Raw genomic sequence first — 15,469 nt, 5'->3', positions numbered from 1 at the left:
CTTGTTTGGTGTCACAACAGGTGGAAGTTGATGGGATGAAACTAAACGTGACCAGCGAGTGGAACCTGGCTTCACCCTTGTTGTCTGTCACCATTGATGGCACGCAGAGGACTATACAGGTAAATTCACCAATGCTTTATTTGTAGAGCTGAGCTAACCAGAAGCCTTTAAATGCAGAAATAATACTGGTACATGGGGTCTAAGCTTTCCATAGCATAAAAATTACGTTACACTGTGTGAATAACATATTCTTTGAACTTCATGTGTGTTCAGACCTTCAATGGAATGAGCTTGTCTTACAATTACTCACTTAGAGTTTGACGTCTTTCATGTAAGTTGCTTATTTTAGAAATTTGCCCCAGTTCTTAGGATCTCTTTACTTCCTGGTTGTGAGGAGATACAGTTTCTTTATCACTCAAGAAATAAAGAATGGATTACTGTTTACAAGAAGGTGGGGTCCGGCAATAAAATTGTTCTCCTCCTGTTTGGATCATGTGGTTTTTCCACTCGTGGGCCTTCACAGATTGAAAATCACAGGACAATATATCTCCCGTGCAATATGCTTTTTTGATATGCTTTTATGAAATATTATTAGTTCCATGATTTAAGAAAACTTCCAGGTTTACATTTTGTAGATTTCTTGGAAGGCCACTGCCAGTCTCAGGGCTTGTTTATATCTAAAATAACTTTGTATTCTACAGTATATTTCTGTATTTTTTACTGGTCCATTTTGTTGCTGTTTTATAAAGTACATTCCTGATTTTGAATGATACCAATGTTTGAACATACAAAATCTGTTTAGGAGAAAACCATATTTAGAATGGATACCCATATTCAGAAGGCCCCATTGCAAGCTACATAATAATTGTATGGCAGGTTATGGTCTCTGAGTATAACTAATAATAGTTAAGACCAGTTAACCAAAAGTCTAATACTTGAACTGGCACATAAAATTAGTTTCAAGATTAATGATTGTGAGATCTGAACATACTTTCTTCTAGGAGCTGAGCCAGCAATAATGTTACTTGCACACCCTGAGTATGGCCAAATTCTATGAATTTCTGCAGGGCTGGCCACGACAACAAGCAGTGTGGTTTGGCTGTGTGGTATTTATCCAAGAGAATGTGAAATGAGCACATACGTTGTTTGTTTCTCAGATGTTATCTGTAAGCCTTTGCTTTCAGTGAAGAAACTCACTAGCTTGAAAAGTTATTAATCTTTTAGTATATGTATGTAAAATTATGGGAACCTTAAGCTTGACCTCTGATATCTGCTCACTGGAATCTAAATTGGTTTTTTGGTTATATATTTCTCTAGACTTGCCCCACTGCAAGAACCAAATTAGACAAGTGTATTCCTGTAGGTCAGTTTGTCTCCAAAAGCAATTGACCCCTGAGTCTTGAAGTATCTTCTTTCAGCAAGACTTAGCCCTAGAGCCATTTAAGCAACAAATATGGATGAATCGAATAATTCCAGCTGTGCTTTATTAATTTTCAGCCAATCTAATTTCTCTTCATAGTTGGTTTCATTCTTCTAAATTTGCTCAACCAAATACAGTCTTTATGAACATTATATTTCTTTGAAGGATTGATTTATGCACCTTTGGCTCGATCCTGCAGTCTGGCCCCAGTCCAGCAAAGCACTTAAGCACAGAAGCAGGAAATAAATAATTTTAAAATGTTTTGGTTTAAAATGTATTTATGTAAATTATAGTCTAGACATTCAAATTGTTGCATATCTGTCACACATTTAAAAATAAGTAATTAAGAATGCTCCTGTATTTTGCCTCTCTGATAAAGGCTCAATGTGTATTAGAGCAAAGCAGAGCACTAACTCTGCTGCAGTTAATTTTAAGACTACCTATGAGCTTAAAATGCAAGTTTTCTGAGTATTTCTAGATTAGGAAACCTAGCAATACATCTGAGAGCCTTAGGAGAGGTATGTGCCCTGGTCGCAGCCTGTCTAGGGCATATCAGGGCACACCTAGGATGTGTGGCAGCCCCCTCCCTTGTGCTTTTGTTTCCTTTGCAAGGAAGCCCATCTGCTGTACGCAGATGGGCACTGTGGAGTGCCTGGCCAGGTCCTCAGATGATAGAGGGACCAAAACCCTGGGTTCATTTTCATTTTCCTACAGGAAGGTCTTGAAAACCTTCGTGCTGATTTGGATTACTGTGAAACCGTAGGATGCTATAGAAGGTGATGAAATAGCGAAAACTTGGGATCATTTGAGCAAGAAATTGCTCAGATATAGTCTCCAAGAAAGAGGGTGGGGACAGACCCCATAGTATTTCTTAAAATATGCAGATTCCATCACTGTTTTTTGTTCTTGTTTTTAGTAATTCTTCAGCTGATGACAGTTTCTCATCGTTTTCTCCACTTTTGACTAGAACCTACCTCTCATTTGGGGAGGCTGAATTAAATACATTATGAAGTGTAAGATTCCCATATATTTTTCCAAAGATGTTAGTGGCTCTGGACTCTGCATTACATTGAGATGTTGAGAATTTGGAATCTACCTTTGCTGAAAATCAGGGAAGTACCTATAGGTATGTTGTTACTGTAGGATTATATGAGGATTCGGATTTGAAGGGATTGGTTATTATTTAATTTAAAATACATATATAGAATATTCTTTTATATAAAACATAATTTGAATATCATATTAGCCTTTCAGGCAACATTTAGAATAAAAATGAACAGATGACAAAATTATTTTTGTGAAGAGAGAGTGGAAAAGAGGACATTGAGTTGTTGAAAAGAACTGTAAGAATTCAGGTAGAAACAGAAAGGGATAACGGTGGTTCAGAGTGGTATCCTGGAAAGTAACAATGGCTTAGAGGTAAAAAGACAGACATATTTTGGGACAGTGAGGATTATTTCATCCCTCTACTTTCACTCCCTTGTAAAAGTAAGCTGGATTTCAGTGAGCCCTGTGCCTGTAGGAGACATCATCTATGACCTGTTCCACCTCCCTAGGGAAGGGGGTAGAAAAGAGAATAAGCTGCTTTTTCCTTAGAGCTGAACAACTCATTTTATTCCCTCATTTGAACCAGACTCAAAGGGGACGTCCAGATAAAATGAATCCAAGAAGTCAGGAGATGGACTTTAACCTAGCTGCGAGTCCTCTATTTGACAGCACACTACAATCAGGTTGCAAGTAGGGACCTACCGCTGTGACCTTGCTCAGAAGGATGAGGTTGCCCAGGAAAGAATGCAATAGGAGGTCCTCAAACCCTCTTTGCTTTGGCGCTACTTGTGTTAGGGCAAGTTCTCAAAAACCACCACCACCCTTCAAATTCCGAGCCTTCTCTATGACATCACCATGCGGCTAAATTTTACAACTCCTTGGTGCTGTTTTATAGTACCTTTGGAGAGGATTCAGTTTACTACTCTACTTTCATTGATCCCATCATCAAACACACAGCCCATCCTTATATACCATCTACTTGCAGACAGTTCCTTCTAGCAAGAGGATTCTCTGCCAAAATAAATTCTTTGTCACCATCTCACGCTAACACTTGTCCTTCTTCATTGTACCATATGTACCACTCCACTGGTATATCATCAGCTCACACTGGTTTCACTGCTCTGCCAGCTTGCCCTAATGAAGCCTTCCACTCTTTAAAGGGATTCCAGGCCTGGGATGTGGAAAACTCTTGGTGGCTCTTGGCAGCTTCAGCAAGGCAGCTTTATGATGGCAGTGGTGATGTCTTCTCTTCGTATTTTCTGTTTTTTTGAAGTGTGGTCCCTGCTGAACTGAAATTCTGGGACATGGAACTCAATTGGACAAGGCCCTGAGCAGCTCAATATTCCTGTGATATTAGCCTTACTTTGAAAAGGGGAGGTGATTACCTGATTTCCAGAGGTCCCTTCCAGCCTAACTGTTCTGTGACTCTGTTGGGCATCTCAAACCCTGCTCCAAAAAGGTCTTTATCAGTCACAGCAAGGTGTAATTACAAGAGTAATGGAGTTACTAAGCAAGAACATGATCCTCTAAAGCTGAAATCGTCAGGCTCAGGCATCAAGTGTTTTCATGAATGAAATAGATGAAGCTTTATCAGTGGAGTTTTCTCTACTTACAGCATTATGTCTCATTCAGTGTTGGCACTGCTTATTATTTTTTCATTTAATTTATTTATTGCATCAACAATTGCAGCAGGAGGAGAATATTCTACATCCTAGGATATGACAAATTTAAGTGCTTCTCTGACACAATGTTTCTTTTGATTATTATTTTGGTTTATAATAGAAAAAATGAAAATGCTGTAGGTTATGAAGCCTTCGTTCCTGGGAAATGTCTGACATTCTGGGAAATGTCTGACAGGAGAACAAAGCCTGTGCCCAAGTATTCATTTCCTTCAACCCAGTGGAGACTTTTCAAACACGTGTAATTTTTTTAAAATATATCTTTATAATTTTTTGTACTGTTTTGAGATCTCAGATGTAATCTGCGATAATGATATATATGTTTCTGGTCTGAAGTATCATTACTTCAGCAGACTCATTTTCTTAAACACTGAAAGTGATTTTGGAAAGCTTTAGTGAACAGTGTACGTGAAGACTTTGACAGTCCATTCTTCAGCCCTGTGCAATTACTGCACGCACTCTGCCATTGCCTTTTAGCCATGAATTGGGAATTATTTTTGCTAGGTTGTTTCTAGAAGAGGAGCACACAATGATTTGCAAACAGAGGCAGTGACCTGAAGTCTTAACAAAGCCACAGGTTTTCTAAGCTATACTGTCAGGTAGGATCATAGAATGGTTTGAGTTGGAAGGGATCTTAAAGATTGTCTAACTCCACACCCCCTGCCATGGGTAAAGAAAAGCCCAAGTGTGAGCCCCAGCACTGGATTCCTGATGGCAGGTATTGAGCATTTGCTAGATCATTGCCTGGCTTTTTTTCAGCCCATCCAATAATGGCTGTCCTAGACAAATCTGGTATAAATTCATGCCGTGTAGTATAGACCTAAGCAATGGGACTGGGACAGCTGTTGCCATTTGGCTTGGGGACCAGCCATTTGTGCGTGTCCCACTTTCATTTACCAGTACAGAAACACAGGCTGCCCATCTTTTTCATGTTTGCTCGTCCAGCCTCCCACATCTGAGAAAACAGCTCAGCCCTGAAACTCCAAAAACGCTCAGTGGATTTGATACACAGAAACTGAATTATTGCCTCTCTTGACACTCTGTTGGCATTGGAGATAAGTACAAACAAGCTCTCAAATATCCCAGGTAAAAGACAAATACAAAAGCCTGTGGCATACAGTGTAGAATGCCTCGCTGTGTTTCAGGCTTTTATTTTTCTCTAGAGGTATTAGTATATGTCTATTAGGGCTCCATTATTGTTTTTATGTCTTTCCCTGCAGTTGCAGGAAGAGAGTGATAAATTTTGGCAAGTTTTTTATTACAGCCTTATCATTGCCTAATAATTGCTATGGCAGTGTGGTTTAGCTTCATTTGAATTCCTCCTTGATCCTGTATCAGAAGAGACCATAAACAGTTGATCCCTACACACTCTGTCCATGTATCCTCCCTCAATTGCCTCTCTTCAGTGCTGTAGAGTTGTTTCTTGTAGAGAAGTTTGTCTTTACAATGATGTTACTCTCTGAATATTTTCCATTTCTGTTGTATCTTTTCTGAGCTGTGGGGGCCAGAACTGTGCTCTGTATTAAAAGCACAGTCAAAACGAAGACTTGTACTATAACTTGATTGTGTTTGCTGATGTGTTGTTCATTCTCATTACTAATTATGAATGTTTCCTTTTGCTTATTTGACCAAACCTAAACATAGAGCTGATGTTCCTATTGAATTATCTATTAAAACACCTAAATATCACTTCTGGATGTCAACAGCTGGAGAGGGGATAGGAATCTTGTGGGCAGTGATGTCCTGGTGTCACCCTTGGCAGGCAATGTAGCTGTTCTTGGTGGAGGTGGGTCCTTCACAAAGGAGCAGACAGGAGCAGAGAGAAATCATAGTTAAAAGGAATTCTGAAACTTCATCAGCATGTGTGATCATTCAGTGCACATCTCCTAGGTGTACTTGGAAAGACCTGAGTGATCTGCTTTAGATAATTATTAGTTAATCCATCTTCCTGGGTCAATGAACGATTCTGTGCAAGGAAGCTGGTAGTTGTACCATTTCATCCTTTACTTCCAGGAGCTGTAGGGAGAGAGAAGATGTATAAAAGCTAGCTGGTTTGGTGCTTCTTGCTGTAATTGCCAATAATGTGTATTAAAGCAAATATTGCTACTGTGGCTTGATTGACACTAGTGTTTGCCAAAACTGTTAAAATTACTACTTTTTAAAATGAGCCCTGAACATACATGTATGTAGCATATATGACAACAGTGTGGCCAGCTCATGAGTCATGAAGCATTTTAAAAGATCAGATACCTGTTACTGTCATACCAGAGTACTTGTATTGATATCTACTTTGAATAGCAAGTACTCAACTCTCATGAGTGGTCTACAATTTGTGTGAAATCAGTTTAACTCAGGGCTGACTTAATGCTTGTCCGTGGTTTAAATGGAGAATGTGAAGAGGAAAATTCAAGGAAATAGAAGATAATAAGATTACAGATTATTCCTGCCTTTTGTTTGTTTGTTTGTTTTTAATTGAGAAGCTGGAGCAAAAAGCACATAGCACCATTCTATCCAGTTCTTTCATGAATATGATTTTCTTTTCATTCAGGAAGGAAATGAGCGATCAACTTCTATGCCCGATCAATCCCTCTGGAATTAATTGTCCACTTGTCAGAGGGAGTTCTCCTGGAATGAAGCTGTATCTATGAACAACATACTTCTCCCTTTCTTTAATCTAATGAGATTAGTAATATCCTGTGCTACTCAAGGGGTTAATCAAATAGCGTTAGTTGTTGCAGTATCTAATGGCATACCTTTTTTTCCAAAGGAGCTTTAAATTTTAATGACAGACAACATTCCGGATGAATAGCTATAAGTGTTGTTTGTGTGTCCAAAGACCAAAGCATTGTATTCAGCTGTTGACAGACATCATAATTTTATACCTAAACGTTGAAAGGCAATGAGTTGTTCTCTTGGACATGATAATACATTCAGAGAACAAAGGGGAAGAGGGACATGGAAGAGCAAGAAAGGACTATAGATCCTGCAAATGGTCTCTGAGTCATGACAAACATTTTAAGATCTAGGATCGCAGGGCAGCGTATTACCTGCACAGTGTCTGCCTGTGAGAGCAGAACATATCACAGCATGTCAAAAGGAGGATAACACCGCTAAAAGTTTCACTCGTTTTATGATTTAATGTAATAACAGAGGAAATTTCAAAGTTCATGGGGAGACCCAAACTCGTCACAGTACTGTGAACGTACATAGCTGGAGGAAATGTTGGCCTGGGGCAAGTGTCTTTTAGATTCATTCTTTAGCAACACCAAACAAACAGTCTTTCCTGTGTGTGGATTTTGGTGGTGGCTTTTTTTTTTTTTTAAGCCTATCATCCACTGCTTTATAACACCACCTTTGTCAGAGGGTTAAGGGAGCACATGGACATTGTTGGAAGGTGCTCTATGTGACAGCAATACTGCAGTGGCATTAATATTTAACTTTTCAACGTCAAAAGCGTGGTAAAAAGATGTAACAAGTGGCATTAACATTGAATATCATCTAAAGAAATATTGGAAAGGAGCTGTTTCCATTTTTTCTGTTTATGAGAGCAGAGAAGTTCCTAAGCCACCTACTGCAATTAAATTTCAGGCATTAAGAGAGTAGTTTTTCTTTAAAGGTTGTTATACGGTGCCTCAGACACTTATAAAAGTGCAGGTGCAGTTCCTCTGTGTGGATCAATGCCTTGTAAGCCATTCACACTGTGTTTTACATTTGTATTTGTACTATTTGGGAGTGGATTCTGTTTAGTCCTTGGAAAAGGATTCAGGTAGCTTGCAACAGGTGCTGGGGGAGGCCTATATCTTAGCACGCTGGAAGGATTCCCTTTACAGGGAAAGAATACTTAGTCATAGTACTATTTAAACCAATCTTTAGAGATCTTTCACATGTCAGAACGCCTCATACACAGCAGGACTTGATCATCGCATTCCCTACAGGGTAACTGCTGTCCTTGTAAGAACCTGGAAAATGTGGACGTGCCCTGAGGTGGAACAGCTAACTGAGGCTTCATTTAATTTAAAGAGTGATCTTAAACTGATCATGGCTATGGGTAGAGCAGCACGCAACATCTAGCCAAGTTTCTGTCTGTAGCTTAATGCAGTAAGGTGAGGAAATGATGGCACCACCAGCGGAGAACGCTAAATTGTAACAAAAGTGGAGTGATCCCTTCAGTGGAAAGGCTTGCAAGGCTGCACAGGTCTGGACGTATAGTGCGATGCAGTCTTCGGTGGACAAGAAAGCTTGGTCACTGCCTGTAGATAGGTGGTCCAGTGTCCATGCCTGACCTTCTTATGGGTCAGCCATGCAAGAAGACTACAGGAGTGGGCTGCTCTTGCTACGTTATTTCTGGGATGAGGTTTTACCCTCCTGAAACTTTGTGGAACTTGCCTTGCTATAATCCGTGGACTGGGATTTTATGCTGTGAAAAGGGAGTACTGGAGTGTTCTGCTTTCTGCAAAGGTTCTAGGGGAAAATGGAAAAGTAGAGAGCGAGATAAAGCCAAACTTGTCTTCACATTTTGACAAAATGATGACTTCATGCTTTCACGCTTACTTCTGCAGCTTTCTTCCCTTCCCTGTCCCAGCCATGGGATTCCAAAAATGGGATTGATATACTTGAATGGTGGAGCATTTCAGATATCCATGCACCTTCATCTACACAAAATTTCATAGAAGAGTTACTAGCAGCTGAAGCTGCTATAACCTTACAAGTTACAATACTTTTTTTCTTTCTTTCTTTCTTTCTTTTTTTCTTTTCCCCATGGACTTTTCTATTGTGGCAGTCTTTTATTTTATTTTATTTTATTTTATTTTATTTTATTTTATTTTATTTTATTTTATGTTTTTTAATTGAACCTGTCTGGGAATGATTCTGGCCTATATTTCACTAGGTTTAATTCTCAAGAATTTACAGGTAGTGGTGAAAATGTGAACAGCATTCTCCACTTAAAATTCATGACATAAGACATTCAGAATTCCTGGTAGCAAGCAGTTGAGGTGAAACAATAGGGGCTGCAAGAACTTCTGCATCTTGAAAAACAGAACCATGCTGGGAAAACACACAGTGTTTCACTCACAATTTTATCTATAGTCTTATGGAATTATTTAAGGTACTTATCAGCAGGTTTTCTGGGTTTGGGATTTTTTTTTAATTTGTTTTGTGTAGTCTGGTAGGTGTTGTCTGACTGGTAATGTGGTCATGCCACTGCTTGAAAAAATTGCAAAAAAGATGGGCCAAGTGACAATCTTTACATTTTCTGTAACAAATGGTCTCCAGCTTTACTTTCAACAAATAAAGGTAATATATATGGTAGTTGAAGATAAATGTGTTTGGGAAACTTTAATACATTATTTCCTTTGCCACTGAATATTCATTTTGACTTGACACATTGGTTTTTTTAAATTGTAAGCAAAGCGAAAAATTGCTTTGCTCTGTTTCAGTTTCTTTGTTTTGATACCATTTCTTCTCTGCAGCTGCTCCCATCAAGCAGCTTGGAGAGCCCAAGGTACCAGAAGATTTGTGAAAAATTTTCCGAGATCTTGTTATTGTTTAATAATGTCCGTGTCAGTTTAGAGCCTCTTTCAATAATATATATTTTATATTTGGCTGAGCTGCTTTATCCTCCTTCACGTAAAGGTTATTATCACTTTTATCTGAAAGTGCTCATCCACTGCAGGCTTAATCCAAAGCTGATTGTAACCCTACTGCATCTTACAATGAATAGATCATTGATACTCAGCTAAGTGGAAATAATTTTCTATGGCAAAGCAGAAGAATTTAAAGTCATATCACACTAACCTCTGGTAATTTTCTGGGATTTAGAGATTAAAACGATTGTTTGTGAAATGGCTGTGGTATAGCATACACTTAAGGTAGAGTAGGAAAATTGAATGCATTTTGTATGATTATGTACACTTGTCTATTTTTACATGCAGACACAGGCATTTTGTTTGTATATACATAGTGTATACAGTATAACATACTCTAACCTGTGTGTAAAAATACGTATAATATTTATGTAAAACTCACACCCATTTGACAGCTTTGAGAGTACAAACAGATTTTCTGACATGATTTTTTTTTCAGAGTAGGTTTAGCGTGTTACTTTCTCATCAGGAAAAAGCTTTATACTTTTAACCTGTATTATGCTAATTAAGGTAGCCCGAAGCTCTAGCAGTTGAATGAATGAGAAGAGTATCAGTTATGTCTAAGATCACGTAATTGATACGAACGATGTAATTTTACTGTATTCAATTCACAGGTGAACATACAGTGTTGTTTTGTCTTTGTTCAAGTGGTAGACTTCCTGTGCTTTTTGCTGTAAACCTCTTAGTAAATAATTTGCAATTTATTAGGAAAACAATGGCAATGCATATAATTAGCTATTCTCTTTTGTCACCTCTATTTGATTACTTTCCTGCTATCACATGCAATATGAAACCATCTATTATGAGGTATAGAATATGTAAATATCTAACTTAACAAGGAGTAACTGGAGACTGGTCCTTTTTCTAAAGAGGTGGAAAATAAAAGAATAATTGTTAACCGTGTCCTTTCATTTTCTTGAAAACATCAATTACATTTACAAATCCCAGAAACACAAGCCCACCAGTGGAATAGAAATAACTCCTTTCAATATGCTTCAAAAAATCTAATCACATCTAACAGCTGAATTTATTACAACTGTAATTTGAAACATTAATTATGATAATGTGCTGACTTCTTTTGTAATGTGTTTCTCAAAAGCCTGGCAGTTCTCTTTTTGGTCTTGGTGTAACATATGTTTTGTGACTTGGAGAATTTCTCTACCTTTCTTATTTATTTATTTTTTTTTAAGATACCCAGAAGGAAAATTTCGTTTTCCTCCTCTGTATTTGTTGACTGTTTTCCTCCCCTTCCCCATTTTTTCCCCTTTACTGTCTTATTTCAAGAGATGGATTTTAGTTCTTACACTGACTCTTGATGCTATTGATGACTGAATGTAGTGTCTCTCTTTTGGACACAGTAAACAGCAGTGAGGATTCACTATACTGTAATACCAGTGCACTTCAGCAGTGTCAGACCAGGAAAAAGGCTGTTTATATCTTTGTCTTGTCTTGTGACCATAGTTTTAGAAGGTGCCTTCTTGATTTTATTTACATATATATATATATATAAAAAAATCATATATATGTATATGGTTTTATATATCTAGTCCACGGGTTGCTAAATTGGCTTGCTAGCTTGTTTAGCTGGAAATAAAGACAATTTGTATGAGGAAATACTTTTTGATTCTTAGTTGCGAAAAATAAGTCAAGTTGTCAAGATACCTGGCTTTACTTTGAAAGCCTTTAAAGAGAATGACAAAAGGGCTCTATTTTTCATTTCATTTTTGCTTTGTTTCATTTTGTTTTTTAATTTGTGTTTTTATGTGTGATGGGGAGATTAGCCAAAAAATGGAATTTTTATTAGGACATGAAAAGGTCTCTAATGACCCTTGAAAGTGGACAAAAGAGTAGCACAATAAGTGACAGGACTCTAACGAGGGTGGAGGGCATTCCAGGAAAAAAAGAAATTAAATCCTTTAATTTTTTTCGGCTTGCCATTTTCTGACAGCTTATCAAGTGGTTGGGACTTGTTTGTTTTGGCATGCGGTTCATTCATTGTAGGCAGCCGGTACTTTGTTCTTCTTTGTGGTTTCCAAAACCTGATTGTGTTTATCCTAGACTGTGGGAAAAGTGTATATTCCTGTTTCCTTTATAAAAGTAAACGTCAGGTTTTGTATGAAATTTTATTTCCCATATTTTCCATTCCATTAATCATTATTGTTGAAATATGTCAGGCTTTGGCACATCATCTTTTGTTTTCATATGATTGTACAGATTGCAGTGTCAGTGTGTGACCTGTTAAGTCAAAAAGTACCCGTGTTTGGGCCATAGGAATTATTACTTCATAAAGTGTAGTTGAGGAACACGCACTATTATTAAAAAGGGACCGGCATTTAATTTATGGCTATTAAACTTACTCAGGGGGTTATCTAGCTGTTGTTGCAGAGCATTTTTTCACTTAGTCAAGAGAAGACAAGACTAATGGCTCTTCACATACCTGAAATGTAGCTGTAAAAGGAAAGGGAATAATCTGTGTTTCCTGTCTGTGATGAAGAAGAGGAGTAATAATGTGCTGCAGTTGCAGCACAGGATATTTTTAATCAGATATTAGGAAAAAACTTCCTAAGAATAAGGATGCTGAGAACTCTGATGAACTGCATAGGGAGACTGTGGAATCTCTGCAATTGAAAGATTTTGAGGGTGGGTTAGACATATCTCAGTGATGTCCGCTTGGTTCTGCCTGGGGTACCAGACTAGGGAGGATCTCTCAAGCAGATTTGCAGCCCTGTTGCTAGGATTCATGGCCTTTGAAATGCTGAAGATCTCAGTGCAGCTCTCTGTTTGCATTTTATACTCACCTTCTCGATCTGTATTAGTATGTATGCATGTCGTCATGTAAGTATTATGTCTGTATTTCATGACTAGGGCCCTGATTTGGGGTCTATATATGCAGTAATTTAAGTGCGGTAAGAAAAAGAAAAAACTTTTTGCACTGAAGAAGGAGACAACTCACAAGAAAAAAGAATTCTTTTTGCATTTGACATGTTTAGATTCTGGGTAACATTGTGTTGAATCAATAACATTTTCTTTTGCATTGTCTTGTGGCTTACTGACAATATAATATTTGAAGACTGTTTCATAACCTCTCTCAACTCATGAACTGCAGTAGGTAACCAGATATTTCTTTTTTTTTCTTTTTCGAAGTAGGATCATTGGATGTTTGAATTTTAAAAAGAGATATAAAAGTTTCTCATTAGGAGAAAATGAAATTAATGTTACGTGTGAGCAACAGGAATACAGAATCAGACACTTAGAGATGGCAAAAGCTTCTTTATTCATAACATTCATCTTTCTGCAAGCCCAAGATTGTTCTGCATTGTACTTGGTCATACTTGTTTTCATTATTCTTCAACGTAAATTTTATTGAGTTGACTGAAACAAAACCAAAATCTGAGTTAAGTATGAATTAGACTTCTGGTACTGAAAGTCTTGAAGGAAATGCCTGCTTTATCTGTTTTATGTGTAGTTTTGTGTACTCAGTTTTGATTACAGTGATGAGACACAAAGAAAATAGAATTGTTTCAAATTTCTGAGAAGCTTCTAATCAGTTTTTAAATCTTTTTTTTTTTTTTTTTCCAGCGGCTTTCTCGGAATGCCTCTGGAAATACAAGCATTCAGTTTCTAGGCACAGTGGTAAGTACGTATAACTATTGTCAAGAGTTATCTTGATAGAAGAATGTAATGTAAACAGAAAACAGGTAAATGATACTGGCAGCACATTCAAGCATGCGTTTGTGAAGGTTAGGATTGTGTAAATATTCTGAGCTTAACAGCTGAATTTAGGCAAATTTTTAAAGATAACTTCCAAAGCACAGTGCACAGTACCTGCACTCCACATTTAAATTGATTCAAGTCTGCCTCTGTTTCATTTACGAGGGTTTTAAAAGTAACTGGGTATAAACTAGTAAGCTTATTGCAAGATACTCAGGTTTGATCCATGTTAGAATCAAAACCACTCTTCCCCAGCACCTCAGCATTCTGATATCTGTTGCTTCACCATAGCATGTACTCTCACATCCCAAAGGCATGTAGGTAACTCTCTTATAAAAAGACTGCTTAATGATGCAAAGTGCTTTTTTTTCACTCAAATTAAATATGCTCCCAGATTTTGTTTGCTGGGGAGGAGTACATTTAAAATCCCAATCAGATTTTACACCATTTCACAGAAATTACTCAGTAAAACAGATTTTTCATGTGCTGTTAATCTGAGTTAAGTGTTAGGTGATGGGCGCTTATAAACATGTGTGATTGAAGCAGCATCCACTTCCATGATTGGCATGATTAAAATGCTGTCATTGAATTTTTCCAAGTTCCTTATGCACCTGAAAATGAAATAAAATTGAAATATCCTCTACATTAAGTTGTCCTAATTGCTGCTGACAGGTTTCTCAGTAGTGACACTAACAGTGGAAAGTCCAGGAATGAAATTTTCCTTTCAGAATTTAGTCCTGACATCTTCATGCACTATAGGTTTTAGACAAAGATACATTAAGATTGCATACGATAATGCTTTCATTCCACTTACGATTAGTTCTTCTACAAGTCCTATGAAGCCATTTTTGGGGAGGTATAATATGGTAAGATTAAACTTAAAAGAATACCTGTAGACTTGCATGTTTTCTAGAGATGAAGTCTGCTCCTAATATTTTTTGCTTTTTTGTATATCTGTATATGTGCACATACACATGTTTATGTCTTATTCAATATCAAGCAAAGCAGCAGTTACAAATAAAACATAAAATACAATTTTTCTCTGCAGCATTGTTTTTGTAGAGATGTTTCAGCTCTGGAGTTGCATCCTGCATATGCAAGATCACTGCTAGCTGACTGATCTGGTAGTCTTGGGTGAAAAAAAACAAAAACAATTACTCCAAGTAGATAAGATACAAATATTAATGCAACTTCATAAGATAATATTGAAAAGATTTTAACTGAACCCCAAATGTGCTGTAGCACTGGGAAAGTGACATTAAAAATTAAATTTGTTAAGTGAGATGTGAAAACATTTTGTATTCATATGTTAGAGGTGCCCTGGAGTTCTACTTACAGACTATAACTGTTGTGCTGGGCCTCGTGCAACAAGATAAAAAAGACAAAAGAGGGTACAATTTTGATTTGGTTTTGACTTTAAAAAATTGATGATGAAACGGCTAATAGATTATAATATATATCAAATCTTACTGACAAGCTCATGTTGTGTTTACTGGATCCTTGTTATTTTGGGAAATCAAGTGTATGATTATAACTAAAATTCTCCAGAGGACTAAAAAGAAAACCCTGTAGTACTCTATCCCCCATTTTGATTTAGTATAAATTATGCGTGTGTCCTGCTGATCAAACCCAGGGAGAGAACTTCAGTGAGCAGGATAGAGATGCAGTAATTAAGTCTGTTTCCCAGAGTTTGCTCTATTACCACATTTCCCACATTTCCCAAGACAGAGTCTGCACTTGTGACTATCAGTTCTTCTCGCTTACTATCCTTTTCCTTCTCCTTCCCCTTAAGTTAGTTTCCTTTATTTAATTTGTCTTTTGCTCCTTTAACATCCTTGTGCTCTTCTGATTTCAACTTAATGCCCTCAGCTTTTGTAAAGAGTGGGAAGGTTGTTTTTTCCTTACAGTGATATCCTCTATAGACTGTCTAAATGTATAGGTCTACAGTCTATGTGTGTGCACATGCA

At 37.4% G+C, this 15,469-nt stretch overlaps 1 protein-coding gene across 1 annotated transcript in view; it reads left to right on the top strand.

The window, feature by feature from the left end:
- Positions 1-15,469, top strand: part of PCCA (propionyl-CoA carboxylase subunit alpha) — a 284,588-nt gene that overhangs the window by 212,915 nt on the left and 56,204 nt on the right. Inside the window, 2 exon segments of the mRNA XM_040538044.1 lie at positions 21-119; positions 13,371-13,424. Of these exon segments, the coding sequence (XP_040393978.1) occupies positions 21-119; positions 13,371-13,424 (153 nt within the window).

The sequence above is a fragment of the Cygnus olor genome, chromosome 1, assembly GCF_009769625.2.
Source record: "Cygnus olor isolate bCygOlo1 chromosome 1, bCygOlo1.pri.v2, whole genome shotgun sequence".
In the NCBI taxonomy this organism is placed as follows: Eukaryota; Metazoa; Chordata; class Aves; order Anseriformes; family Anatidae; genus Cygnus; species Cygnus olor.
The sequence above is the reverse complement of the archived record's forward strand: the minus strand, read 5'-3'. Positions and strand labels throughout refer to the sequence as shown.